At 44.1% G+C, this 26,419-nt stretch overlaps 1 protein-coding gene across 1 annotated transcript in view; it reads right to left on the reverse strand.

The window, feature by feature from the left end:
* Positions 1 to 854: 854 nt before the first annotated feature.
* The window catches only part of TAF3 (TATA-box binding protein associated factor 3), a 171,692-nt gene continuing 146,127 nt past the window's right edge, over positions 855 to 26,419 (reverse strand). The window contains exons 5-6 of the mRNA XM_077758406.1: positions 3,911 to 4,166; positions 855 to 965 (exon numbers count right to left, since the gene is read on the reverse strand). Of these exons, the coding sequence (XP_077614532.1) occupies positions 855 to 965; positions 3,911 to 4,166 (367 nt within the window). The remainder of the gene's footprint in view (positions 966 to 3,910; positions 4,167 to 26,419) is intronic.

A 26,419-nucleotide genomic window follows, 5' to 3' on the forward strand; every position in this document is an offset into this window, starting at 1 on the left:
GGTAAAAATGTAAAAAATAACTACTTCATAAATATTTATTATGTACAGCGGGGGAGACGGTCTGCGGTCTGGGAGGTTTCGTACAGGCGGCCGGCGGGTCGGGGCGCTGAGGGGACGCCGCCGTCCCGAGAAGGGCGCGGCTGGGATGCGGCCAACGTAGAAAATGCGTGCGAGTCAACAAAAATAATCTGCGCCAAAGCAAACGGGACATGATAGAAACCTTTTTCTTAAAAAATAGAAGGTATTTCACAAAAGCCTGAACATTTTAAANGGCCTCCCCCTCCGTCGAGCCTCCCCCTCCGTCGGGCCCGGCCCCCCCCGCGGCCCCAATGCCGGAGTGCAGGAGGGCTCCCTGCCGCCACGGAGTGCAGGAGGGCTCCTGGCTGTGCGGGGCAGCGGCCGGTGTTTCTCTCCCGGGGTCCCGTATCCCGTGGCTGCACGGGCTTCTCTCTTTCTACGTCTGAGTTTTACACTGTACAACGAGAGGGGGCGCGCGCGCATTCTGGAGGCTTCTTCAGCGTGGGGGGCGCCGTGGGGGGCTGTGAGGAGCGGACAAGCCTCCGTTCACGCCGCGGTTTGTGCCGTGTTTGCCAAGGGGTCACCCCAGTGTTCCTGACAAGTGCTGCGGCTCATAGAAAATTACTGGGAAGAGAGGAAAGGGAAGCGTCTATCTCCCTTTTTTCTTTTTCCAACAAGAAGGACACATAAGCCGAGCTCACATGTGGAATTTGGGCTGAAGGACAACTGTGCAAAGACTCGTGATGTTTGCCGCCAGCACTCACGCCGCTGTCATGTGCCGGCAGTGACGCCGGAGGGACCGCCGCTCGTGCGCCCGCCCGCGCCCCCCGCAGCGCTCACCAGTGGTACCAGTCGTCACAGTCGTCACAGCCGATCATGGGGCTGCCGTCGTCCGGCTTGTTGCACCCGGGGCAGATCCAGATCTGATTCCCCCACTCATCTCGGATCTGAGGTGTTTGCATGGGGCGGGGGCAAAACCAGGCGGAATGGGGAAGAAGAACCAGAAAGAGGGCGACGTAAGAACGATTACTTTACACCGTGAGCCTAGTAAACAAGTTACACTAAAAAGAGAAAAAGTGGCTTGACAATGTATAAGGCCGTGATCGTGACCACCATTACCCTGGGGCCTACAGGGGACGCAAGGCAGCTACTAAGTACTCCAGGAGAAGACACTTCTAAGGAGTATTTTAAACTCTCTTCTGTCAGTCACGAAAACCAGGCATTTAGTGACTAGTTCTACGAACAGTATGACCTATAGCCTCTTTTGTCTTAAAAAAACCACTGTAAACATGTTAAGTTCGGAACGATTAGGGTCATGATGGCTGTAACAACGGATATTTTTGAAAGCTACAGAGCTCAGGATATGCAGCTTCCACAGGCCCGTTCAAGGACCTGGCGTTGCTGGATCCAGCCCGAGCCAAATGTGCACGGATCACCGTATTACTTATTAGCCAGGCACTTCTCCTGAACTAGCTGATAAGATCAAGGATATAAAAGCGCTGTTATTAAGTAACTTTCCATTCCCTTTATGACATTTTCAGTAAAGCACAACAACTAAAGGGCAAATAAAATAAGGGATGCAGGAGGCCAGCGAGCTACACATTTTCACACTGTTCTGCCAGCAACGCGCTGTGGTGCCCTGGAGTTTGCCTTACTTACCTGAGCAGTTCCCAGTCAGAAGCGTCCCTGATTATATCCTGCCTCAAATTCCACATTCACAGAACCGATTTGGAAGAAACAAATCTATGAGGAGCCTTCAAAAAATGGCAACGACTACTAGCTAATTTTCAAAAGTTTTTACAATAAGGCAGCCACTAGCCTCCGTGAGTTTATTCCGCAGGTGTGGTCTGTTCCTGCGCTTTCAGATAAAACCCTGACCGCGTATGCAGAAAGGGGGGGCTTTGTTGTGGGGAAACAGATGTTTCATTCATTGACGGGCCAGCTGAAGGCTGACCAGGTCTGGAAAAGTCTCTGCCAAAGGCAAACCACATCGGCATGGAAGCTTCCTAATGACACCGGGGGCAGCTCCACTGGACTCAGCTAACGCTAAGGGGAGAGAACCCCTTGCTACCGTGGGCCCGCTCCCTGGGCACCCTGGCCTAGCACCCCATGCCCTGTCGCTGCCATGCATGGCCAGCCCTGCTGGCTGGCTGGCCTCTCCTGAAATCAGGAGCCGTGACTCTGCTGCTACTGAGAACTGTGCCGCCACAGCGCGCTTAATACCTAACGAGCAGCCAGTGTGCTGAGGTCTTTCAGACATCTGACCTCGGCCAGCCAGCCTGAAGCCAGCCCTGGGTAGGCTAAGGATGAGGGGCTGGAGCTAGGGGAACGCCAGTGACAGTTCCAAAGTCCCACTGCTAGGCGGTCACCACATCAGCCTTTCTGCTCTACTGTCTAGGTCTTTCCTCCAAATCACACGTTTTGGCCTCTGTCTACAGAACGTCGCTGAGGAGACACAAAGCTTTTCTTCCATGTTATCTATGCCAGTCGGATTCTGCTCCGGGAGGAAGCCCGGACACCCACTGAGAGTGGGGAGCTAGGCTCTACCGTGCTGTACCCATCATCTAGTCGGACACGAGCCCCCATTTACAGCCGAAGCAAGGGAGGCAGAAGAGGCTAAGGAAAAAATCTTTCTTCATCGGCCCATCTGGGGGTGATGTGCCCTCAGTGAAACACCTAGAACTTGGTCCTTGAATGGCCAATTTTTTTTTTTTAATGTTGGCTTATTTTTGAGAGAGAAAGCGTCAGGGGTAGGCAAAAGATCCAAAGAAGTCTCTGCAATGACAGCACAGAGCCTGAGGTGGGGCTCGAACTCACAAACTGTGAGATCAGGACCTGAGCCAAAATCAATCTACGTTGGATGCTTAACTGACTGAGCCACCCAGGCGCCCCTAGAATGGGCCAATTTGATGACCACAGATTTTAGCACATCTTCTATTTTTGCCTTGAATTGCCAAATTAGTATTCTGTTTAGTTTTCATGTCTTTATTGACTTTTCAGATTTTCTTCTTATCCTATCATTATAGTGCCTAAAATATTTAATGATTTATCGAAATTCCTCCTAAAAGAGGAAAGATATAAAGAGATATAACGTTTACCTGATTTATAACAAGCACCACGAGTCCTATCTTCCCATCACATCTATTCAGACCGATCGGTGCCATCAGGAAGCGGACAGATCGCAGTCTGAATATTTGGTGGTCAGATGGGAACCAGTGCACTGAGTGCCTGCCTCGACTATTTCTGTCGTCTGTATGTCCCTGCACAGTGCCCCAAGGGCATATGTATAAAAACGGCCCTTCCCTACCAGACTGACTTCAGGCTTCGAGTAAGACCACTTTAGGAACGGGGAGAACACCTGGGAGCAGTCCCATGGCAGCGACGGGAACTCATTCAACGAGGGCAGTGTCGCCGTTGGGATCCGCGCGTGGACACCCCAGAAGGCTCTGTCCCAAGTTCATATCCACGGACCACAAGCCCTGGCATACTCCTGCCTCCACCAGCCGGGGACGTGCGGCTGCCCGGGGGACGGCGTCCGCCCATGAGGTCCAGGTACGTTACGTAAACTATAGTCTTACGTGAATAACTTAATTGCTGGACGGAGAACTCCAACGTGGGATTTAAATCCCTGTTCATCTCCACACTTAACACCCTGATGTTGCGGGACAGTATCAACAGTATAAATGAAAGAAAACAACGCTTTGACATGGTCTACGGGGACTAGATAGGTAAACACCTTGGTTCGTACTTTTCAGCCCCAGCCTTGAAAATGCGATGGAAATGCCTTTCCAGTCCCAGAGGGCTGCGCCCGAATTCGGTGAGGGGGCCTACGACACCACTGTGGGAGGCGACCTTCCCTCCCTGCGGGGCGAAGAAGTGAAAGGCGGCGTACCACGTAAGTGCTCACGGTCTCGGTCACCACGCTGCGGACCGGGGCCTTGGACGAGCCGGCGCCAGACATGGCGGGGGCCGCGGCGGGCAGCAGGGCGGGGGCTGCGGCTGATGGCGTGAGCAGGGACGAAGGCACCGGGGCGGGGGCCACGTGCACGGGCACGGGGGCTGGGACAGCTGCGGGCGGCGGGGTCTTGGGTCTGCTCAGCGAAGGGGCTGGCTTGGCCTCGGGCGCCGGGACCACTTTGCTGATGACACTGTCAACAAGAGAGAAAAGGAGAAGTCACGATAGGATAGTGTCAAACTGGACACTTACAACATGATCCTGAAATAACTTGATGCTTCTAGGTGCCAAACACTCTGTGGAGCGGGCATCCGGGACCCCCTGGACCTGGTCAGAGTCAGGCCGGGGAAGAAGGGTCGGTGACCCCAGGGGCGGGAAAGGACAGCCGCCCCCCCCTTCCTGTGCGGCCTCTCCAGGAGCACATGGGTCCTGGGGACTCGGCAGCGCGGACTCCAGTGGCGACATCCCAGCTCAAACCCGGGGTCGGTCCCAGGCTGGCCCTGTGAGCCGGGCGAATGCTGCGCCTGAGCCCTGTAGGAAGGCGGGGTGATCCTGGGCACTTCACTGGCGTCACCCCAGCCAGTCCTCACGACCCTGTCACACAGGTTACCTGATCCCATCGCACAGATGAGGAAAAAGGATTAGAGAGAGAAAGGAATGGGGGTAAGTGGGTGGCAGGCCTTGAACCAAGGTATGTTTGATTCCAAAATTCTTTCATTTTTTAAAAAAACGCTTCCTTATTTGAAAAAAAAAAAGAGTTCTATATAATTTCAAGTATCACAGCTCAGGAAACAGAGCTAAGTAGACATCAGCGCTTTGCCACATTTGCTTAGAACTCCCTCCCTCCTCCGGAAGTAACCACGGTCCTCAGGTCCTTAAGCTGCAAGTACGGTTCTGTATTTCTACTCTTACTCCTCTTTGATGCTTTTTGAGCATATATACAATATGACACTATATTTATCCTTTGCAGCTCGTTTTCCTTTTTTTAAAAAATTGATATAATAGACATATAACCCTGTGTAAGTTTCAGGTATATGATGTGTTGATTTGATGCATTTATATATTACACTGATTACTGGAGCTAATAATCAGCTAATACCTTTATCATATCACATAATTATTTATCTTTTGTTTAGAACATTTCAGATCTACTCTCTTGGCAACTTGGAGGTTTGTGATACAGCACTGTTGACCATAATCTCTATGCTCTGCATCAGATCTCCCGAACTTATCTATTGGCTTCCCACTTAGTTTTAGGTTTTTTGATTTATCCATGTTGATACATGTAGATCTGTATTATTCATTTTGCTTGGTACCCAGTACACCATGGTATGAATAAGTCAAAGGGGTTGTGTCCATTACCCTACTGTGGCTAAAACATACTACCCTGTAAATGTTACATGTTAACTTTGAAGGACGTTCCAGAATTTCCCCAGGCTATATTCCTTTTTTTTTTTTTTTAAATATTTTTATTTATTTCCAGGAGAGAGAGAGAGAGAGACAGCGTGAACAGGGGAGGGTCAGAGAGAGAGGAAGACACAGACTCTGAAATAGGCTCCAGGCTCTGAGCCGGCAGTCAGCACAGAGCCCGACGCAGGGCCGGAACCCACGAACCGCGAGATCATGACCTAAGCGAAAGTCGGACGCTCAACCGACTAAGCCACCCAGGCACCCCCCCAGGCTATATTCCTAAGAGTAAAGTTGCTGGGTCACAGGGCACGCACCTTCCCACCTTTACCAGGAATACCAAGCTGTTCCTTAGAATGACGGCACCAACCTATCTCCTCTTTCTACTTTCCGGCACTAAACTTTCCAAGCCCTGTTTTGCTGACCGTGTATATACAGAGAGCTGCCTCTGAGGGTCATAGTGAGAACCTGAATACAGAGAAACGTGTCAAAAGCCACTAACTGTAAAGTGTGACCACCAGTATTATAGTCACGGATGTTGTCCCTGACAGCCCCGGACATCGCCATTACCAGGCCTGCATAGTTCCAGCTTCTTGAAGTCTTGGTTTAGAAGGCACCTACACTGAAAAGCATGGATTCCCTCCTAGTCTGACTAGAAGCTTATAAAACATTAAATTGTCTTACAAATTTCATCACATAAACAGATAAGTAATGCTAACTGTTTTCTATCTGAGTTACGCGTGAGGCTGCCTTCCTAACTTGAATGTAGCCCAAAGCCAAGAAAACGTAACACAGGTTGTTTGTGGAGAAGATACTCAGGAATGCGTAACACAATTCACAGTGGGTATTTATTGGACATGCACTAAGGACTCCACGTTCTAAGCACCTGAAAGCCGATGGCACGGCGGGCACTGTGCTAGATGTTCACTGGCCTTACTCACTTGATCTTCACAACCACCGGGTGAGGTAAACACACCCACTACTGTCCTTTGACAACCCAAGGCACAGAGACACTTAGTATCCTGTGCAAGTTCACGGACTACTATGAGACGGAGCCAGAATTTAAACCCGGGCAGTCTGATTTCAGAACCTGTGATCTTAACAACCACATGACACTGTCTCTCTCACTGCTTACTGAGCGAGCTCTGCCTTACGTACAAGGTGGCAGTTCAAAGTTAGTACTGTGCCATTTATACCCATTTGTGCAAGCACTGCCTATTTCTATGGTTAGACTAAAATTTTACACACTATTTTTGGAGGTGGCTTCCCATAATGGTTGGAAATATAGGCGCTGGGACCAAAACTAAAGGAAAAGCAGGAGCCCAGAGACTAAGTAGAACAGAGATGTTTCGCCCTGAGGGCACGTGTGCATAAGGGAAATCTGATCTTTGGTCTTGATAAAGAGGACAGGTTTCAAGCCCAGGGCCTGCCAAAGCAGAAAGTCCGATAGAGCTCCCTCCCCACATTAAAAACTCCCAGTAGGCTACACTGATTAAGTAAGAATCAATCAAAGCCTCGTGAGGTTTTAGCTCTTGTGGTCCAGGACACTATATTTAAAGCACTCTGGGCTTGTAATGGGCCTAGGTACGTAGCACTAACCATCTTGAGATGAGGTAACTTAAAATGTAGGCCTTATATCATTAATGCAGTTAAGTAGTAAGAAAAAAAAAAGCAGCAAATAATCTTAAAGAAAACCAAACCTATGGGGAGACAAGGTAGCCTCAGGGAGAACCAGATTACAGATGGTATAAAGACACCCACGACGACCACAGAGACTAGAATTATTAACTATAAAACAACTCCAACATTTAAAAAAAAGGAAAGGCAGGGGTGCCTGGCTGCCTCAGTCACTGGACTGTGTGACTCTTATTCTGGGGGTTGTGAGTTTGAGCCCCGTGTTGGATGTGGGTATTACTTAAAAATAAAATCTTTAAAAAATAAAAATAGGGGCACCTGGGTGGCTCAGTCGTTAAGCGTCCAATTCTGGATTTCGGCTCAGGTCATGATCTCACATGGGCTTTGAACTGGGCTTTGCACTGAACGTGGAGCCTGCTTGGGACTTTCTCCCCCTCTCTCTGCTCCTCCCCCACTCACACTTTCTCTCTTTCTTGAAAATAAATACATTAAAAAAAAAAAGGCAAAACATGACATTATCTGCAGGTAATAGAAGGTTATAAAGAGTCACCTAGCAGATTTGAAAAGAAACAAACTGACCTAGACATGAAAAATACAGCAACAAGTTGATTCAAATTTATTCTCAGCAGAATAAGAGAACGGTCAGCTGAATAATAAGACAGAAGAAATGATCTAGAACATAGCTTGGAGGGGCAAAGAGAGAACACAATAAATTGCTACATGTCTAATAATTACTATACATTTAATCGGAATTCTAGAGACAGAATGGGGCAGAGGCAAAATGTTAATAAGAATATCTGAGACCGTTAACAGATCTGATAGCAGATACCAATCCACAGACTGAAGAAGGCTAACCAATCCCAGGCAAGATAACAAAATCTCCAACCAGACACGTCAAAGTGAAACCATAAAACATCACAGATAAAGAAAAGAATCTGAAAAGCGGNCACAGCAATGATGAAGCTGGAAGACACTGGAATAACTCCTTCAATGTGCTGAAGAGAAGTGCAGTTTGGCTTTGAGAGCATCTTTCAAGAATAAGGATGAAATAGAGACGTTTTCAGGCAAGCAAAATCTAAGGACTTGCCCACAGTGGACCTCTACTAAAAGAAATTTTAAGGTAGCAATTCTCAAAGTTTTCGGTCTTAGGGATCACTCTGCATTCTTAAAAATTGGTGAAAAACTCAAAGAACTTCTGCTGATGTGCATTATATCAGTCAATCTTTGCCACATGAAGAAAAACAAAACTGAGAATTAAAAAAATAATTATTTTAGTAATTCATTGAAAAGGAAGAATAATAAATCCATTACATGTTATCAGGTAACATTTTTTTAAAAATTTTTGTGAGACGACGAACACTATCTTCATATTTGTTGCAGATCTCCTCAGTGTCTCCACACAGAACTGGGGGGGGAGTGTTTTAATGGCCTTTTCAGATGACTGTAAATTCTTTGATATGGCACCAAAATGCAACAAATGATAGTATCTTAAGTTAGTTGCAATGTGTGATCTGAAACTGTATCAGTGAACTTTTTACATTGTGTTAAAGTTTACTGAAGGGAGCATCACCAGGGTGTGGTAAGGAAACCAATTTGACAATAAATTATATTAAAATAAAATAAAATAAAATTTAAAAAAATTCATTGAAGCGCTAGCAGTCTGAGGACTTATCTTCCCTGCGTGTGATTTTATAACGTTGTGCACTGGTCTGAAACACTGGTTCATTGACTCAGGCAGATCTTCCCCAGACTCACACATTTCATCACACGACGTTAAAATATCACATTTGTTGGTGTTACCATCATCTCGTCACACATTTCTTAGACTACTGAGGCGCTGTCAACTTGTCATATGTTTTCCGAGATTTGAAGTTTTACTTAAAAGCTTCCATTTTGTCATTTGTAACAACTATTCTCAGGTATTTTCCTTGTGGTGACAGGCTTCCTTTATTCGTTTGTGATGAGATGTTGGCCAGATATCCAAGTGTGACTCAACACTGTCTGTCAGATGCTCTTCCAAGTAGAAGATGTATTTTGTGAGGAAAGCTGCTAGTTCAGCTTGCAACTTAAATAATCACACAAACACTTTTCTTCAAGACACCTGCCATATTTTAGTAAGGAGAGAAGGTATTTTATGAGCACTTTCTACTTCATCACTAACTACTTCAATACATAAACTACCAAAAACTGTAAATATTCTGAGGGCCTATGCATCCATCACTCTGAGCATCTCTGTTCTTTTTCTTTTTTAATTAATTAAAAAAAATTTTTTTAGTGTTTATTTTTGAGACAGAGAGAGACAGAGTATGAGCAGGGGAGGGACAGAGAGAGACAATCTGAAGCAGGCTCCAGGCTCTGAGCTGTCAGCACAGAGCCTGACATGGGGCTCAAATACATGAATCAAGAGATCATGACCTGAGATGAAGTCAGACGCTTAAATGCCTGAGCCACCCAGGCGCCCCAGAGCACCTCTGTTCTAAAGGAAGTACTTCAGGAAAAGGAAGGTGATCCCATAAAGAAGGTCTGAGATGCAAGGAAGAATGACAAACATGTAGGTAAAGTTAAAAAGACACTGACTAAGGAAAGCAATAATATATTATGGCATTATTTTAAAAAGACAGAATACATGGAAATAATAATATATAAACCAGTAGGGATGAATATAAGTATATTCCTCAAGTATACTTAAAAAAATGTATTCATTTTTGAGGCAGAGAGAGTGGGAAAGGGACAGAGAGAGAGAGAGAGAGAGAGAGAAGGAGGCAGAGAATACAAAGCAGGCTCTGAGCTGTCAGCATAGAGCCAGATGCAGGGCTTTGAACCTACGAACTGTGAGATTATGACCTGAGCTGAAATCAGACGCCTGACTGACTGAGCCACCCAGGTGCCCTAGCTAAAGTATTCTAATATGCTTCTGTTATCTGGAAGGAGGTGTAAAGGATTAAATTTAAAATGTAGTAATTTTTAGGGTAACTATGTAAAGATTAAGAATAAGGTAAATGTATAATTTCTAAACTAGTATGGGGGAAAATGGAATGCTATTCTTTTTAAGTTTATTTATTTATTGAGAGAGAGAGGAAGGAAGGGGAATGAAGGTGCAGAGAGAGGGAGAGAGAGAATCCTAATCAGGCTCTGCAATGTCAGCACAGAGCCTGATGCGGCGCTTGAACTCACAAAGTGTAAGATCATGACCTGAGCAGAAATCAAGAATCGGACTCTTGGGGCGCCTGGGTGGCTTAGTCGGTTAAGCGTCCGACTTTTGCTTAGGTCATGATCTCGCGGTTCGTGGGTTCGAGCCCTGCGTCAGGCTCTGTGCTGACTGCCAGCTCAGAGCCTGGAGCCTGTTTCAGATTCTGTGTCTCCCTCTCTCTCTGGCCCTCCCCTGCTCACGCTGTCTCTCTCTCTCTCTCCTAGAAATAAATAAAAAACATAAAAAAAAGAATCGGACGCTTAATTAACTGAGCCACCCAGGTGTCCCAAAAAATGGAATATTAAAAAAAATAAGGAAAGGAGAAACACAGGACAGAAAGACAAAATAGAAAAGCCAAAATAAGGTGGATTATAACTCAAAATATCAATAATTACATCACGTAAATGGTCTAAACAATTTACTTGCCAGCTCGAGTAAAACAGCAAAACCTAACACTGTATTATTTGTCGGGAACACATCTAACAATAGAGCGGTGGAAAGGCTGAGGGAAGGGGCCAGCAAAAGAAGCATGTAGACACAAGGAAACATGACGGCAAACGAAACAGACTGTAAGGCAAGAACTACCAGTGGTAATGAAGGTCTCCTCAAAACGATAAAAGGTACTAACGTGTCAGGACAAGATAATGATTTCAAATTTGAATGCACCCAAAAACACATCCTCCAAATATATAAAGCAAAACTGGCAGTCCTGTAAGAAACAGACAAATCCACAAGTATAACTGGGGATTTTAGCATATCTGTCTCTCTGGAGTTGACAGAGGAGGCAGTCAAAAAACCAGGAAAGGTATAGAAGTTTTGAAGCAAATAACAAAAATAACAAAACTGACCCAATGGACATTAAAAAAAAAACAAACTATATTCAACAAATACAGACTATTCATTCTTTTCAAGACCACACGAAAAACAACCCCTGACCAAACAATTCCCATAGGGCTGGAGAATAATCTGAATAGTGTGTACACATACCGGTTACCCTGGCTGTACCAGTAGTTCCTCAAAGACATGAAAAGCCTTTTTACTTCTGTATTCTCAGCACCTAACACGGTAACACCTAACAAACAAGCTGTTCCCGCAAGCAGTGATTTCCTAGAAGAAATGATACATTTAGGACATTTTTCTAGCCAATAAAACTTATAGGAAAAGACTGCATAGTCATATGCACTATGATGTGGGAAGAAAGAGGGATAAAGGCCAGGAGAGGAAAACGTGCCGTGTCGCAGAGAGGAAGAGCGCACGCGACGATAGCGACAGGTGAGGAGCGTGGGGGAGACCCAGGTACCCGGCTGTGGGTTCCCAGAGTCGGGGGGCGGGGGCGGGGGGAGAGGAGGACGGGAGGAAGAAACAGCGTTGAGCTCGGTGATGACCAGATGCGGAAACACGGCTGAAATGTAAGCTGTCAGCAAGAAGAGGGTATGGGAGGCAAGGGCATTTTCTATCTCTTACCCACTCATGGGAATGACAGGTGGGGATTCAGAAGATGATCCGCAAAGGATCTGTTCCTTTCCTCACTTTGTTTCAACTTTACTATTAGCTGTGCTGGTGGAAAATGCCTGCTGGAGGTAACAACGTACTTTAGAGATTCACGTGCTCCAACAGACAATGATCAAACAGAACTGAGGAGCAACTCTGCTTGGGTTGTAAGACAGTGTAGTTAATTTGGAAAAAAGGAAACTCAAATTATAGGGTATATCGCAAACCATAAATTTTAAAGGGGTTACATATTTGGTAAAAGAAAATGTAAAACCATTAACATATTCCAGCAAATAAGAAAACACATGTTTTTAATCTTGGTGGAGAGGATTTTCTAGGCATCTCCTTAAAAGAAACCATAAAAAGAAATGCTGATTTGATTGTGCAAAAATTGTAAAATATCGTAGGCAAAGGCAAAAGACAAGACGGAGGGCAATTATGTGCTATATACACGATATAGTGTTCAGTCCCTATTAAAGATTTCTTTCAAATCAAAACCAAAAAGATGAAATTCTTACTAAAACATGAGCAAAGGACACAAACGGGATACAGAGTGAAGGAAACAAAAGCCGCCAACCGAAAAAAGAGTTCTATATTCATGGTAATCAAAGATATGAGCATGAAAATAATAAAATACCTTTTTTGGTACAGGTTAAAAAGATGTCAGAATGAGGCAGTGTGAGGGATGGTTGGTATAGCACTTCTGAATGGTTACCAAAACCTGAAAAATGTACTTGTCTTTAGATCATGACCTGAGCCAAAGTCAGACGCTTAACTGACTGAGCCACTCAGGTACCCCCCCCTTTTTTTTTTAATATCAAAGCAACTTTACTACTAAAAACATTTTGTCGTTGGCATGAATGAGGAGATCTGAACTCCTATCAAACCAACACACAGCAAGCCGCCCTGTGATTTCAAATCACTCACACACTAATCGATACTAGGGTGTAATGCACTGTACAAATTCAAGTTCACAGAAATATCAGTGCACCCTGCAATTCTTAGTCACAAACACTCAACCATATTTTGTATCGTTCCTTGGAGGCACATTCTGTTACACCATTATTTAATGACACCTTTAAGCAACTGTATCCCTATATTATGATCAACAGAAACCTAACAAAGAAATCTTTAACATGGTATCACATCCAACTGTCCAGTGATCAAGAGGTAAACGTCTTAAACAGGTTGGTTTAACTTCCTTGAAAATTATGTTTCCAAGTAAAGCTCATTTGGAGAAGGCTCCCAGAAGCACCCGCCTGCATAGCACCACTGGACGCACGCTGGGTTGCCTCAATGTCCAAATCAAGGCTGTCATTTTCCAGAATGCAAGTGCTTGTTCTCTTTTCAGTTCCTGCAAATTTATTTCATTTTGTTAGTCTCAACTTCCACATGTTCCTTTTATTGCCTTCACTTTTTAATGTATCACTTGCATTTTATTAGATTAAGTTTTAGAAGTTCAATGTGAAAGTATTTTCTCTGGTTATTTTATTTTTTTTTATTAAAAATTTTTTTAAACATTTTATTTATTTCTGAGAGAGAGAGAGAGAGAGAGAGAGAGAGACAGCATGAGCAGGGGAGAGTCAGAGAGAGAGGGAGATACAGAATCTGAAAGAGGCTCCAGGCTCTGAGCTGTCAGCACAGAGCCTGACGCGGGGTTCAAACCCACGGACCATGAGATCATGACCTGAGCCGAAGTGGGCTGCCCAGCCGACTGAGCCACCCAGGCACTACTACTCCGGTTATTTTAATAGTTTATCTTCTCTAACCTCAAATAATATTATTTCCTTCCATTGTCACATTCATGACCTGTTCCAGTCACGTACCCATTCCATCAAGTTGTATCCTTTGTTCCTCTTTGACTCCTATAAGTTAGGCTGAGGTTTGGCTCAGGGCCTCCTATCCTGGTCCGGGTTCCTATGTTACAGGTAACTGACCGAGGAGGCATCAAGGCGGTATCTGCAGGTACCTGTAACCATAGGTGTAGCCACAGGCCTAAGGGTTACAAACGCATTTTCATTCCATTCTCCCAACATACCCTTGGCACCGTTTTCCTTCCATCGTAAGGGGGCTTTCTGTGGCCTGCAGGCTTGCTCTACTCCCTCCTTTGATACTGGGGAACCGCAAAAGCGTGGTAAGCCAATGTCAGAGAGGAATCACAGTCATTGGGATGTATGGTATTGACCTCACTTCTGGCTGGACGAGCAGCCCTGCCCCCAAGATTACGGTGTTCTGAGGCTGTTACTGGGGTCAACCCGTCTTAACCGCAGCAGCTGTCTGTCTCAAATTAGAGAAACATCTTTCACGTTGTTGTGTTTAGTATTCTGTTATTTTTAATGATTTCTCCAATGGCTTTACGTCGAGTTTCCACTGCTGTACTTCCGTGTGAAATTCGCTTACATTTTGTAAATATACTGCTAGTTTTCTCCATCTGTGTACCCAGTGATGACAAATCTGCCCCAGCGTGTGTTCCTGAGATTGTTTGATTTCAAAGTATTTAAAACTGAATCTGATTTAACTGATTAGGACTTGAGAAAAGTGGCTGCCCTTGTTTTTCCAGTTAAACCTTCTACCAGTTGAACAAGGGCCTGCAAGGGCTTCCTTCCTTTTAGCAAAGCTCTCATGGGCATAGGTCTAAAATGGGCATGAGTAAAGTGGGATAAAACTCAGCACGGTTGGGACTCTCGATCTAGCTAGAAAGTCCTGCATATTAAATTTCAAGTCATTGGCTACTACTGTAGCTCCCAATACAATCTTGAGAGGGTGTTTTTGTTTTTTTAATATTTATTTATTTGGGGGAGAGCACAAGCAAGGGAGGGGCATAGAGACGAGGGGGCAGAGGAGAGGCTCTGGAAGTGGGCTCTGTGCGGACAGGCTGACAACAGCGAGCCTGATGTGGGGCTCAAACTCACGAACAGTGAGACCGTGACCTGAGCCGAAGCTGGATGCTCAACAGACTGAGCCCCCCAGGTCTCCCTTGAGAGGGTCTGGTAGGAGACAACCCCATATTGTTGGGCGTCGACACATGTGATGTGAGACTGAGGACTGATATACACCAGCAGGGAAAATATGGGTCATTTGCTAAGTTTTCTCTGGGTTCTCTGTACACATTACAAGGGGTCTGTTTTCTAAAAATGTTACTAGTCTCGACCAGCAATTCCAGGTCTAGAAATCTATCCTGAGAAAACAGTTAGACAACTATGCAAGGATATGGGGTAAAGAATATTATTTATAGCATTGTTTCTGATTGCATAAGGTCCCCAAAGCTACCATGACTATAATTTAAAACACCTCAGAATAGGGGGTCAGTTAAATAAGTGAACAAAATATCATGCTGTTACCTGAAGAGAGAATACGCACTCACATACATGCTATGTTTACCACCCCCCCCCCAAGTATGGATAGTAAGCATAATAGAATCTAATTTTTGTAAGAAAAAGCAAAGAAGGGGGCGCCTGGGTGGCTCAGTCGGTTAAGCGTCTGACGTCAGCTCAGGTCATGATCTCACTGTTTGTGGGTTCGAGCCCCGCATTGGGCTCTGTGCTGACAGCTCAGAGCCTGGAGATGCTTAGGATTCTGTATCTCCCTCTCTCTCTGACCCTCCCCTGCTCACACTGTGTGGGTGTCTCTCTCAGAAGTAAATAAAACATTAAAAAAATAAAAAAAAAAAAAAGGAAGAAAAAGCAAAGAAGGATGTATGAGTAAGCACTCAGATGACATCTCAAAAGGTCCTGAAACTGGCCCTGGTGGGATTATACATGGTTCGTTTTTCTTTTTTGTATTTTTAGAATGTTAATTCCAGTAGAGTTAACATACAGTGTTGTATTAGTTTTGGGTGCACACTGCAGTGGTAGGTGCTTTTTATTCTTTTGGTTTATGTATAATTATCATATGGAACTTGTGTAATAAAAAATTTAAGTTATAAAAACACTTGCCACAATGTACACATCAAAATGTTGCGGGGGCTTTGTAAGCAATGGCTTGCATCGCACACTTATAATCTGTTCACTTTTCTGTACATGTTATAGTTTATTTAATAAATTACTAGGGAAACATGATGGCTTTGCTAAAGCCTTCCAGCCAAATGTTGACCACGGTCTAGCCATAAAAGTCCTGAGCTAAATTCAAAAGCTGCTCAATATAGTGTATCTAAATAGAGTATATTATCATTAACAGAGATCAACAAGAGAAAGGTCAAGGGAGGAGAACTCTATGAAGTTATGTTATTCTGGTACATAATTAAAATCATAAATCTGAATGGCCTTGAGATATTAAGGTGGGTTCACAGTCTCGGGTCTTTTCTTTTCAAAGAAATACAATGTCCACAGTTGCTTTGATTCCCAGCTACGTGCACTTCTGTCTTTATCACCTTCATTCGGCAGTACCTTTCTCAGGAGTAAGGTGGGCATCTTACTTGTCTTTCAATTATTTGCGGTATAAAACAGTGTGTTCATACATATTCATCAACTCTAATAAGCGTAATGCCTAATATGGGATTGAGAACTCTCTTATAAAGTGAATATTTTATTTCTGAATATTTTTGGCTGTTTAAAAGATTTTACACTTCCGTACTACTTAAAGAGTTCCAAGACCTCGGATACTTCTATTTGCCTGCGTGGGTTTGGATTCCTCACCTACGTACTTGCCCTCAGACCAGGTAGAAGCACGTCTAGAAGTTGCAGTCTAGCTATTGTCTGGAAATGCTTTTAATTGCTTTGAGCTCCACCAAACACATAATGAAATACTGTTTGTCTTACCTGACTCTTTCCAATCCCCTTTCATTTTATTTCATTTCTCTTAGATTTGTCTCTTGCCGGTAAGGCCTGTGAATTGTGCTCCCGAGAATGGCTTAGCCTTAGCAGTATGGCCAACAGGTGTAAAGAGACTGGCGATCACTTCATGGGACAGGTGTCTGAAATCTCAGAGACACCTGCTGGTACATATCTTCTTATTTTCAAGTTAGAAGGCATTTTGATGAACATCACTCATACTAACAATAATCCTTCCCAAACGCCTGATGCCCCCTCCAGTTCAATGGAATTAAAGGCTGTGTGTGTGTGTGTGTGTGTGTGCGCGCGCGCGAGGGGATGTGTTTGCACTTCTCATTCAGAATTTCTGAACAGCAAAAGCAAAAACGTTAAAGTGGATACTCAGTGCTGATGTGACAAAACATGTCTAATTTTCTGTTTCTGAGAGATCAGGCTGGTCACTCAAGTGATTTGTTTCTCCTGGTTCTTTTGCATTTTGTGATAAAATACACAAGAGCTTGAAACATTATTTTTGATTTTAGCAGCTAAGTGACTTTGTGGTAACTGGAAACGTAGCTTTGAGGACAATCCTTTTGTTACCTCCTCGTACCACGGGACACAACTCATCACTCGGGGGGACAGTGTTGTCCCCGAACCTCATCGGACGACTGTGACACTGACTCTGGACCCCTCGCGGCCTTCGCTGCCCATCCCGGACTGTGTGTACCTGCCCGGTGTCCTGCTTGCACGGGTCTGCCCTGCCTAACCGGACGGCCGGGTCCCCTCCAGCACGGCGTGGGGGCAGCCATGCCGCGCAGGGGAGCCCACACCCCCAGCTGTGTCCCGCGATGGCTCCCGGCTGCTCGCGTTACCTCTCCTGGATGATTTGATCGGAGTGCCCTAACGGCTACAGACACTGGCGTTATTCATGACAACATGTAGGAGGGATTTTCAGGAGGATTTCTTTCCCTGTTTCTCCCCCACAAAACAGCAAAATAAACAGATGGGTCATGAGCTGCTTGGCCTGTAATGCAAACTCCCAGCCTGACAAGTCAATAAAGAACCAGTCTTCACCTCTCTGGCCTCACGGAGCCTCCGAGGCCAGACACAACTTGGGTCTGTCTGCCCGGGGAGCTTAATGATCCTCATTATTCAGCTATTGTGGGCAAACACCAGGAAGCCAGTGAGCCAAACACTTGAGTCTGAGGACTGGCTACTAAACGGTGCACAAAGTTCACAAGTTCCCTTGCAATGACTTACTTCTTTACCTTTGCTAGCGAACAGCCATTTCTTATTTTTTAAAATTTATTCGTTCATTCGTTCGTTCGTTCGTTCATTCATTCATTCATTCATTCATGCAAGTAAACTGCAGTTCATTCATTCATTCATGCAAGTAAACTGCAGTTCATTCATTCATTCATTCATTCATGCAAGTAAACTGCAGTCCCAGTCCAGAGGCCAACGTAGAGCCCAATGCAGGGCTCGAACTTATGACCCTGAGATCAAGACCTGAGCTGAGATCGAGTCGGGACGCTTAACTCACTGAGCCCCACAGGTGCCCCTGAACAGCCATTTTTAAGTGTAACAAAATAAAGCCATATGTAAAAACGGTCATAATCACCTTCAGGAATTTAATAGAAACTTCTGAACAGGGAAATTCTTCAAGGTCTAGAAGAAAAGCCACTTTGACAAAAAAAGAAAAAAAAATGTTCCGTAAGCCACAGCCTGCTTTTCTTCTCTGGATTTAAAATTCTAATCAATCTCAGAACTACCATGTGCTTCTGAAATACCATACGAAGCAGGCGCCCATGTTGTACTTTATACCAAACCTTCCAACACATACAAAAAGGCCACTGATTACGACATGAGGACATTACTGCAAAACTGAATACGTGGTCACAGTGGTTTTATAAGACATCACAGTTTTCTTTTCGTCATTTTGCCAGTCCTAGAAATGCTACGCCCGAGTGAGCTGTCAGCCTCTGGGGTCCCGCCTCCTGGTCCTCATGTAGCCGGTGCGGCCCCTCCCGGGATGGGCAGCCCACCTTGTGGGACGAACACGGTCCGTGAGGACAATGGTGTGCAGCATTCAGTCTACTCCTACGAGACACTGGAGCTGTGGTCCCCCGTGTCTTGGATCGCTTGCTCTGGGGGGGTCGGGCGCACGTGACCAGTGACGGAGGCCTCCTCGCAGCACCCATGCCCCCAGCACGTGCTCCAGCCCCCACAAGGCCTCGCCTGGACCACAGCCCCGGGCAGCAGCCAGGTGCGAGACCTGAGTCAGAACTCCCCAAGTTCCTGACCCACGGGAAGCTAGGAAGTGACAGATGTTTGTTGCTCTAAGTTGCTAAGTTTCGGGGTCGTTGGTTAAGTGTAAATAAGAAACATGCCAAGTATGTACTTCATCTCGTTTAGTATATAAATATTCAGAATTTAGGAGAAATTATATTTTAGAGTATCAGTGCTTAAAACGCCAAATTGTAAAAGAGTCATTTCCATATTTTACATTTGATCAAAAGGAACAAATACCCAAAGACAATTATGAGAATCAGTTTTATGTTGATTCTTCAAATCAGTCATTACTCCTTATTCTTCTTGATCCTCACAGCTCAACTTTTAGCATTCATATAATTAACACAACTGTAATTCCTCAAGCTCATGGCTTGCCTCTTGAATATTTACACCATCTCAAAAAACGGCTATTTTATCTTGTCATAGCCCAAGAACATATCAAGTAGGAAACATTTTATCTTTTAATTCAGGCATGACCTATTTGGAAAATGAAACATTGCATGAAGTAATTAGAGGAAAATATAGCCACTGTCGAATCTTCAATTGCAAAGGAGATACCCAAATGATGATACTTCCATTGTCAAATGTTCAAAATCTGTAAAACACTCTAAAAGGGCATTAACACTCAGATAAATAATAAGTAATGTATATTTTTTCATTTTTACAAAAAGATATAGTGGAAGGATACTTTTTAAAAAGTGAAAGAAGAATGGTCATGATTTACAGGGGAAGGAATGGGAAGGGGAGAGGGAGAGAGAGGCATGAAAGCGAGACCTCTCTGAATAGATCTTATTACAGCTTCACCTTTGGAGTCAAGGAACTTTTTCACATATTCAGGAGACTGAGTCTATAAAATTGGAAATAACAAGTTGGAAACAGATGGAAGTAAAGGAACCTCACTGTATGTGATGTTGGTGATACAACCACACAGAAAGACAATAACTGCAGGTGACTTTGGGGGACAGCATTTTGGTCACATGTCCATAGGGGATATATTTTAAGAACACATAGAGCGAAAAAAACTCAATTTCTAACTTTATTCAGCAGCCCTATGAAAAGTGGTTAGTGGTATTGTTGCGTATATTAACAGTCACTACTAAAAGGGCATTGCTTTTTTGTATGATTCTGGTACAATAAAGCAAAGATAATTCTGCTGATGCTGTTCACAAGCAAGATTTCTAATGTAAAGGAAAAGTAGCAGGAAAAAATTCCAAGAAATAACAGTGATGTTAAGTCTCAACTGGAAATGCCACTGTAAACTTACCATCTATTTCTGCGGTGAGGGCCTAGCAGAGAAGACGGACGTCCCAGCAACAATGAGTGTCCCTGGGACCAGACTTTGGTTCCTAAAAACCATTTGCCACAAAAAGGACCAACGTTCCTTGAAGAAATAACTGATTTCAGGTCTGTGGCAGGAAACATGAAGATATCCCGGGAACATTTTGTACCGGAAGGCGAGAAAGCTATCAAAGATCAATGGGGTTGCATTAAATCCTGGAAGACGCCATGAAGAAGCTCCCATCAGCGAAGCTGATAATAAGAATGGAGGGGGGGGGAGGTGAGGGAGAGAGAGGGGGGTATAGTTAACCGCAGGAGGTTAACTACAGCATGGACTCCACCGGGTCATCACATGCTAAAGTGTGGCAAGTAAGAAGACAGAACGAAGCACTTACCCTGCCTTTCCTCTATGAGCTATACTTCAGAGTGACCAAAATGCCCGAGATGATAAAGAGAAATTCATCTTTATTGAAGGATTTCAGCTAATAGACGGGAAAGGAATGACTGAGTTAAAAAAAAAAAAATTACCCGTCCACAGCTCCTGATGAAGTGACTGCTCGGCGTTCACGGCCTCATGGCAGTCAGACAGGGCCTGCTGACGGCAGGAGGAAGTGCAGAGCAGCAAGTGCCCGGTCCGACGGAGCTGCACCTGAATCTGACCAGACCTTCAGGGCTCTGAGTCTTTGCACTAAATGCCTCTTACAGGGACAGAAGAGCAACTGAAACGGCACTCCGACGGAGTAAACAGAAATCTAGAAAGTGAGGCCTTCCTACTGGATGAATGATCTGGTTTCTGTACCAACTGAACTGTACGAGCGAAAGGAGAGAGGGTGGGAGCTCTAGACTAAAAGGCGTTTAGTCTGGTTTGGATCCGGATTCAAACAAAGCAACTGTCAAAATATATTTTTGAGACAAAGGGAGACAACTGAATACAGACCAGGTATTAAAGGACAAGAAAAGCTTCACATACTTGATGTGTGATAATGGCACTGTGATTATACAAGAAAATAACCCTATTTTTATTTTTTATTTTTAAATTTTACCTTAGGGTGAGAGAGCGAGCGAGCACACAAGCTGGGGAGAGGGGCAGAGGGGGAGGGGGGGAGAGAGAGAGAGAGAGAGAGAGAGACTCAAGTGGCTCCACGCCCAGCACGGAGCCACAGGGCTCAATCCCACCACTCTGGGACCATGACCTGAGCCAAAATCAAGAGGGGGCCGCTCAACTGACTAAGCCACCCGGGCGCCCCAACCCTCTATGTAGAGCAGCATATTAAAGTACGTGGGGGTAAAGTGACATTGGGCCTGGATCTGCTTGGAAATGCCTTGGGTAGAAAAAAAAAAAACCAGGACTATTAGATCATACAAGTGTGGCACAATTTTGATAACGGTTACATCTATCAGGTGATGTATGAAAGTTTATCCATTTTATTCTTTTCTGTTTGAAAATGTTCATAATAAGGGCACCAGGGTGGCTCGCTTGGTTAAGTGACTGACTCTTGATTTCAGCTCAGGTCATGATCTCACAGTTGGTGAGTTCGAGTCCTGCACTGGACTCTGCACTGACTGTGTGGAGCCTGCCTGGGATTCTCCCTCTCTCTCTGCCCCTCCCCTGCTCTTTCTCTCTCTCTTTCTCAAAATAAATAAAACTTTATTAAAAAAAGAAAGAAAGGGGGCGCCTGGGTGGCTTAGTCGGTTAAGCGTCCGACTTTCGCTTAGGTCACGATCTCGCGGTTCGTGGGTTCGAGCCCCGCGGCGGGCTCTGTGCTGACTGCCAGCTCAGAGCCTGGAGCCTGTTTCAGTCTGTGACTCCCTCTCTCTCTGACCCTCCCCTGCTCACGCTGTCTCTCTCTCTCTCTCTCCTAGAAATAAATAAAAAAAAATTAAAAAAAAAGTTTAAAAAAAGAAAGAAAAGAAAGTGTTCACAATAAAAAATTTAAAAAAATTGTTTATGTACTTTTGAGAGAGAGTGTGAGCAGGGGAGGGGCAGAGAGAGAGGGCAGAGGATCTGAAGCAGGCTCTGTGCTGACAGCAGCGAGCCTGATTCGGGGCTCGAACTCACAAACCGCTAGATCATGACCCAAGCTGAAGCTTGGATGCTCAACCGACTGAGCCAACCTGGTGGCCTTCACAATAAATGCTTTTAAGAAAAATACTGGCAATACACATTTTATCCAGAATGATTCAGGCTCATAAAGGACGATAAAGCGAGGGCACATACGCACTCCTATATCAAGAGAATCATTAAAATTTCTTAGGGTAAAATGTGCTTCGGTTATTTGCCTTAATACATCTTTGCTCTTATTTTTCCTTTCACATTTCTCCATTTCCAAATTTTACTCGCCCTTTAGGGCTCTATTCAAATTCTACTCTCTCCCAGGGCTTTTCTAACTCTTCCTGGCTGGAAGCAATCACCTTGAACTTCTATATAATGTTAGATGTGCCTCTCAGAGCCTGTAGCACTTTCGACCTTCCATTATGATTATTTCTATCTATGTACCTGAGACGAGAACCGACATCTGCTTCCAACTCGCTGTGTGCCCAGGTGTCAGCGCCTTTGACACACTTGTACTATGTATATAATAAAAATTAATATTTGCTGAATGCAGATCAATTTTTTTAAAATGCAAACCCATGAAGGTGTTCTCTAGGGCACTGTCAGGGTTTTCTTTTCAAAAAATAAATTTTCTGGAGTCAGAAAATCTAAAAAATCTTCTGATTTCAGCAAGGCTTCTGCTTCTCTCCAGCAAATAAGAGGGGGCCTTTCGTAAGGAACAGCAAAGCCAAATGCTATCCAACACAGGGAGACTTTACTTTTAATATTTTTCTATGAGCCTAAGGTCTACAGAGGAGGGTGCTTAGTTACTCAGAAAAAGATGCTTTTAGGGGAAAACATGCTCAAGTTGCAATTTAACTATAAAAGATAAAAAATTCATTCATTCTTTCATTTTAGGATTAAAGGACATCTAAGTTATTTGAAAACATTAAAAGCAATAAGATGGTATTCAGTGAACTTGAAAAATGAACAAGATTGTGATTAAGATTTGTATCTCACTGGAGTGTTATAAAATTCAGTTATTACTGCCATCGTGCTCAGAAAAATCCACCACCACTACTTTAGAAGATATTAAAATTTGATAATAGCTGCTACGTCTTCACCAAAAATCACCATGCTTCCCATAAATTCTTATCTTCCTCTGTAGACAGCCTGGAAAATACTTAGAGATACACATACATGTATGTATTTTCACCTTTATGGGCTAAAGTAAGTGAAATATAGATATACACATATATTGGGGGCTATATATGTCAGAAGTTCTGTTGAACTTCTGAAAGTTACATGCCATGTATTTTCATTTATATATTCTGATATGTATCCTACAGTTACTTATGCACATACGTCATGTTTACTTGTGGATATACAGTATAACAAATATGTCTCCTATTCTGGACAGTTGCAGTATTATTCTCCTCTTAGACTGTCTGATTTTATATCTTTGATAATAAAGATGATCTTCCAAAATGAGAGTGTAGAGGATTTTAACAATTGTTTGGCAAAGAACATGTCCAATTGTTAAACTGTAAAATACGAGATGAAATAAAAAGACAGTTTTCCCATATGCCAAAGAAATAGATTAGTTACAATGCATATTGATAAAATATTTAATGAGCAGGGCATCTGGGTGGCTTGGTCAGTTAAGTGTCTAGCTCTTGATTTCCACTCAAGGCATGATCTCAAGTTCATGAGTTTGAGCCCGGCCTCGGGCTCCATGCTGACAGCACTGAGTCTGCTTGGGATTCTCTCTCTCCCCCTCTCTCTCTGTCCCTTCCCCTCTCTCAAAATAAAGAAATAAATTTAAAAAATATTTAATGAACAATCATTTTGGTTGCTTTAATGTTTAAAGGATTTTTATGAAAAAGAAGATTCATTAAAAAAAAGTCCAAGGGAGTTTGAAGCAAAAAGTAAATAAAGTAAAATATAATAAAATGATGTTAATATAATTTTCTCTGAGGAAGAAAAGGACTTCTGCATTTATTCAACTGACTTTAGAAACACACAAAATTCAGATCATTCTAACAGAAGGAAAGATAAAGAATTAAAAAAAAAAAAAGTTCACGCACCTCCTACCTACTCAACAACCTAAATGAAGAAAAGCCCATCTGATACACATACAAAATAATATGTTACCTGCCCCAGAGTTTCTCAGAACTTTAGAACCATCAGATGTGACCAACTGCTCTGCCACAGTCATTTCGTTCTTCATTCTGGTGGTGGGAAATTCAATTGGCATGGGCTTTTGGCTGATAATTTGGCATTATAATCTCTTAAAAATCTTGCGTTTATATTTTTTGACTAAGCAATATGTGAATACACGAAGATATAAAGAATATATATATATTATATATATATATAACTGAAATGACTGAAAAAGAGGGAGGGCCAACTTGTAAAACTGTATGTGTAAGATCATCCTAATTTGTTTTTTCGTATTTTAAAGTTTATTTATTTTGAGAGAGAGCAGGAGAGAGAAAGCATGAATGGGGGAGGAGCAGAGAGAGAGAGGGTGAGAGAAAGAATGCCAAGCAGGCTCTGCAGTGTCAGCACAGAGCCAGACAGGGGCCTCGATCTCATGACCATGAGATCAGGACCTGAGCAGAAATTGAGAGTCAGGTGCTTAACCGGCTGAGCCAGCCAGGTGCCCCATATTTAGTTTTGAAAAAATTGCGTAAGTATCCACCAAACAGCCAGTGATGAGTATTACGGGAAGGATGGGTTTAGGGGAGCATCCACTCCCTAAGCTACACGTTTCTAGACAGTTTATCTCAAAAAACAAAAACTCAAAAACTCTAACCATGTATTATTTTCATAAGCAGAAAAAAAGAATTAAGAAACAAAGTCAAGGACTTCTATAGTGACTAGTACTTGTTCAAAATATTTTGAAAAGTTCTTTTTGCTTTTTATACTTGGTTTTATCCACAGGATGCAAAAGACCATACGTAACACCTCTGTGGAAAGTATTTTTCTCTAAGCCAAATGTCCAGCCTGCTTATTAAAAGGAAAAAACCATGTAAGTAACATGTCTTAAAGACCTATTCTATCCTGATCAGGGGCTTCACATGTTTTGTTTCCCAGATATCCTTATTTACTCCTTGTTTGTTAAAATTGCTAACTATGTGTGGCAGAGAGAGCCAAAGATGGATAACCAGCGTACCCCGGAAGAAAAAGAACTCTAATAATTTCATTTTCAAGTTGGTGGGTGTCCTCTTTCCTTTATGCAGAGGATATATAGAGTCGTGCATCTGTTATTATAAAGATAATGCAGGTCTTAGCAAGATCCACATTTCCCTTTCACACAGACTATACAGAGTGACTGACTTTATATTCTTTACAAACAAATTTGGAAATTCTAGTCACTCTACCTGTAAGACCTCCCAATTCCTTTAAGCAACTTATTTTCAGCATCTTCTTATCACTCAAATTCCCTGTAACATTATGTAAAATACCAAGAGCAATGGTTAGGAAGGAAGGGCAATCTTTGACAAACGACTTCCATCCCAAATGCAGCTGTGGTTTACCTTACTGGGGGACGGAGAGTGAGCTTCCTCAGCTACACTCAAAGGAGAAAGTGAAGTAAAAGAAAGGGCGAAGCTTCCTGTAGCTCCTTGAGCCCCTCTTAGGTTTGTTTGTTTGTTTTTTATTTAAGAAAAACGCAGTTGCTCCTCATGTGAAAGCGATTCTGTTAAAGCAACTCCACTAGATCGTATCTGGATTCTACCCCAGATCTGCGAACGCCTGCTCAAAGGAAAAGGCAGCTCCACGGCTGGAAAGCTAAGAGCCTGTCTGAACCCTTGAATGTATCTCAGCAAATGTTCATTTTCAGCCAACTCTGCGTCCTACTCGTCGGCAGTGGAGACGGGGCGCACGGGGCGAGAGGGCACCCGGGTGGCTGGTGGGTGGAGCGCCCCGACTCCTGATTCCGGTTCAGGTCACGATCCCGGGGGCGGGGGACGGAGCCCTGCATCGGGCTCTGCGCTGAGCGGGGAGCCTGCTTAAGAGTCTCTTTTCTCTCGCTCGGCCCCTCTCCCCGGCTCGCTCTCTTCCCTCTCTCTCTGTCTCTCTCAAAAAAGAGGTGAATGGGGCACACACAGCAATTTCCAAGAAACTCGCGGCCTAGGGGAGAAGACGGCCACATACACAGGTCGGTAGCGCACACGAGCGAACCGCACGGAGGAAGAGAGTATTCTGGGCGCTGGGAGGAGGGGCGGCAGCGGGCAGAAGCGTGGGGAGGGGCCGTGGCCGTCTCTTCCGATAACAAACGACCGTCTGGGTTTTGCGAGAGAGCGTGAGAGCGCGTGCGCGGGAGGGGCAGGGCCAGCCGGAGAGAGAGACTGAAGCAGGCCCTGCGC

This window comes from Crocuta crocuta, unplaced genomic scaffold (genome assembly GCF_008692635.1).
Source record: "Crocuta crocuta isolate KB4526 unplaced genomic scaffold, BGI_CrCroc_1.0 scaffold32, whole genome shotgun sequence".
Lineage (NCBI taxonomy): Eukaryota > Metazoa > Chordata > Mammalia > Carnivora > Hyaenidae > Crocuta > Crocuta crocuta.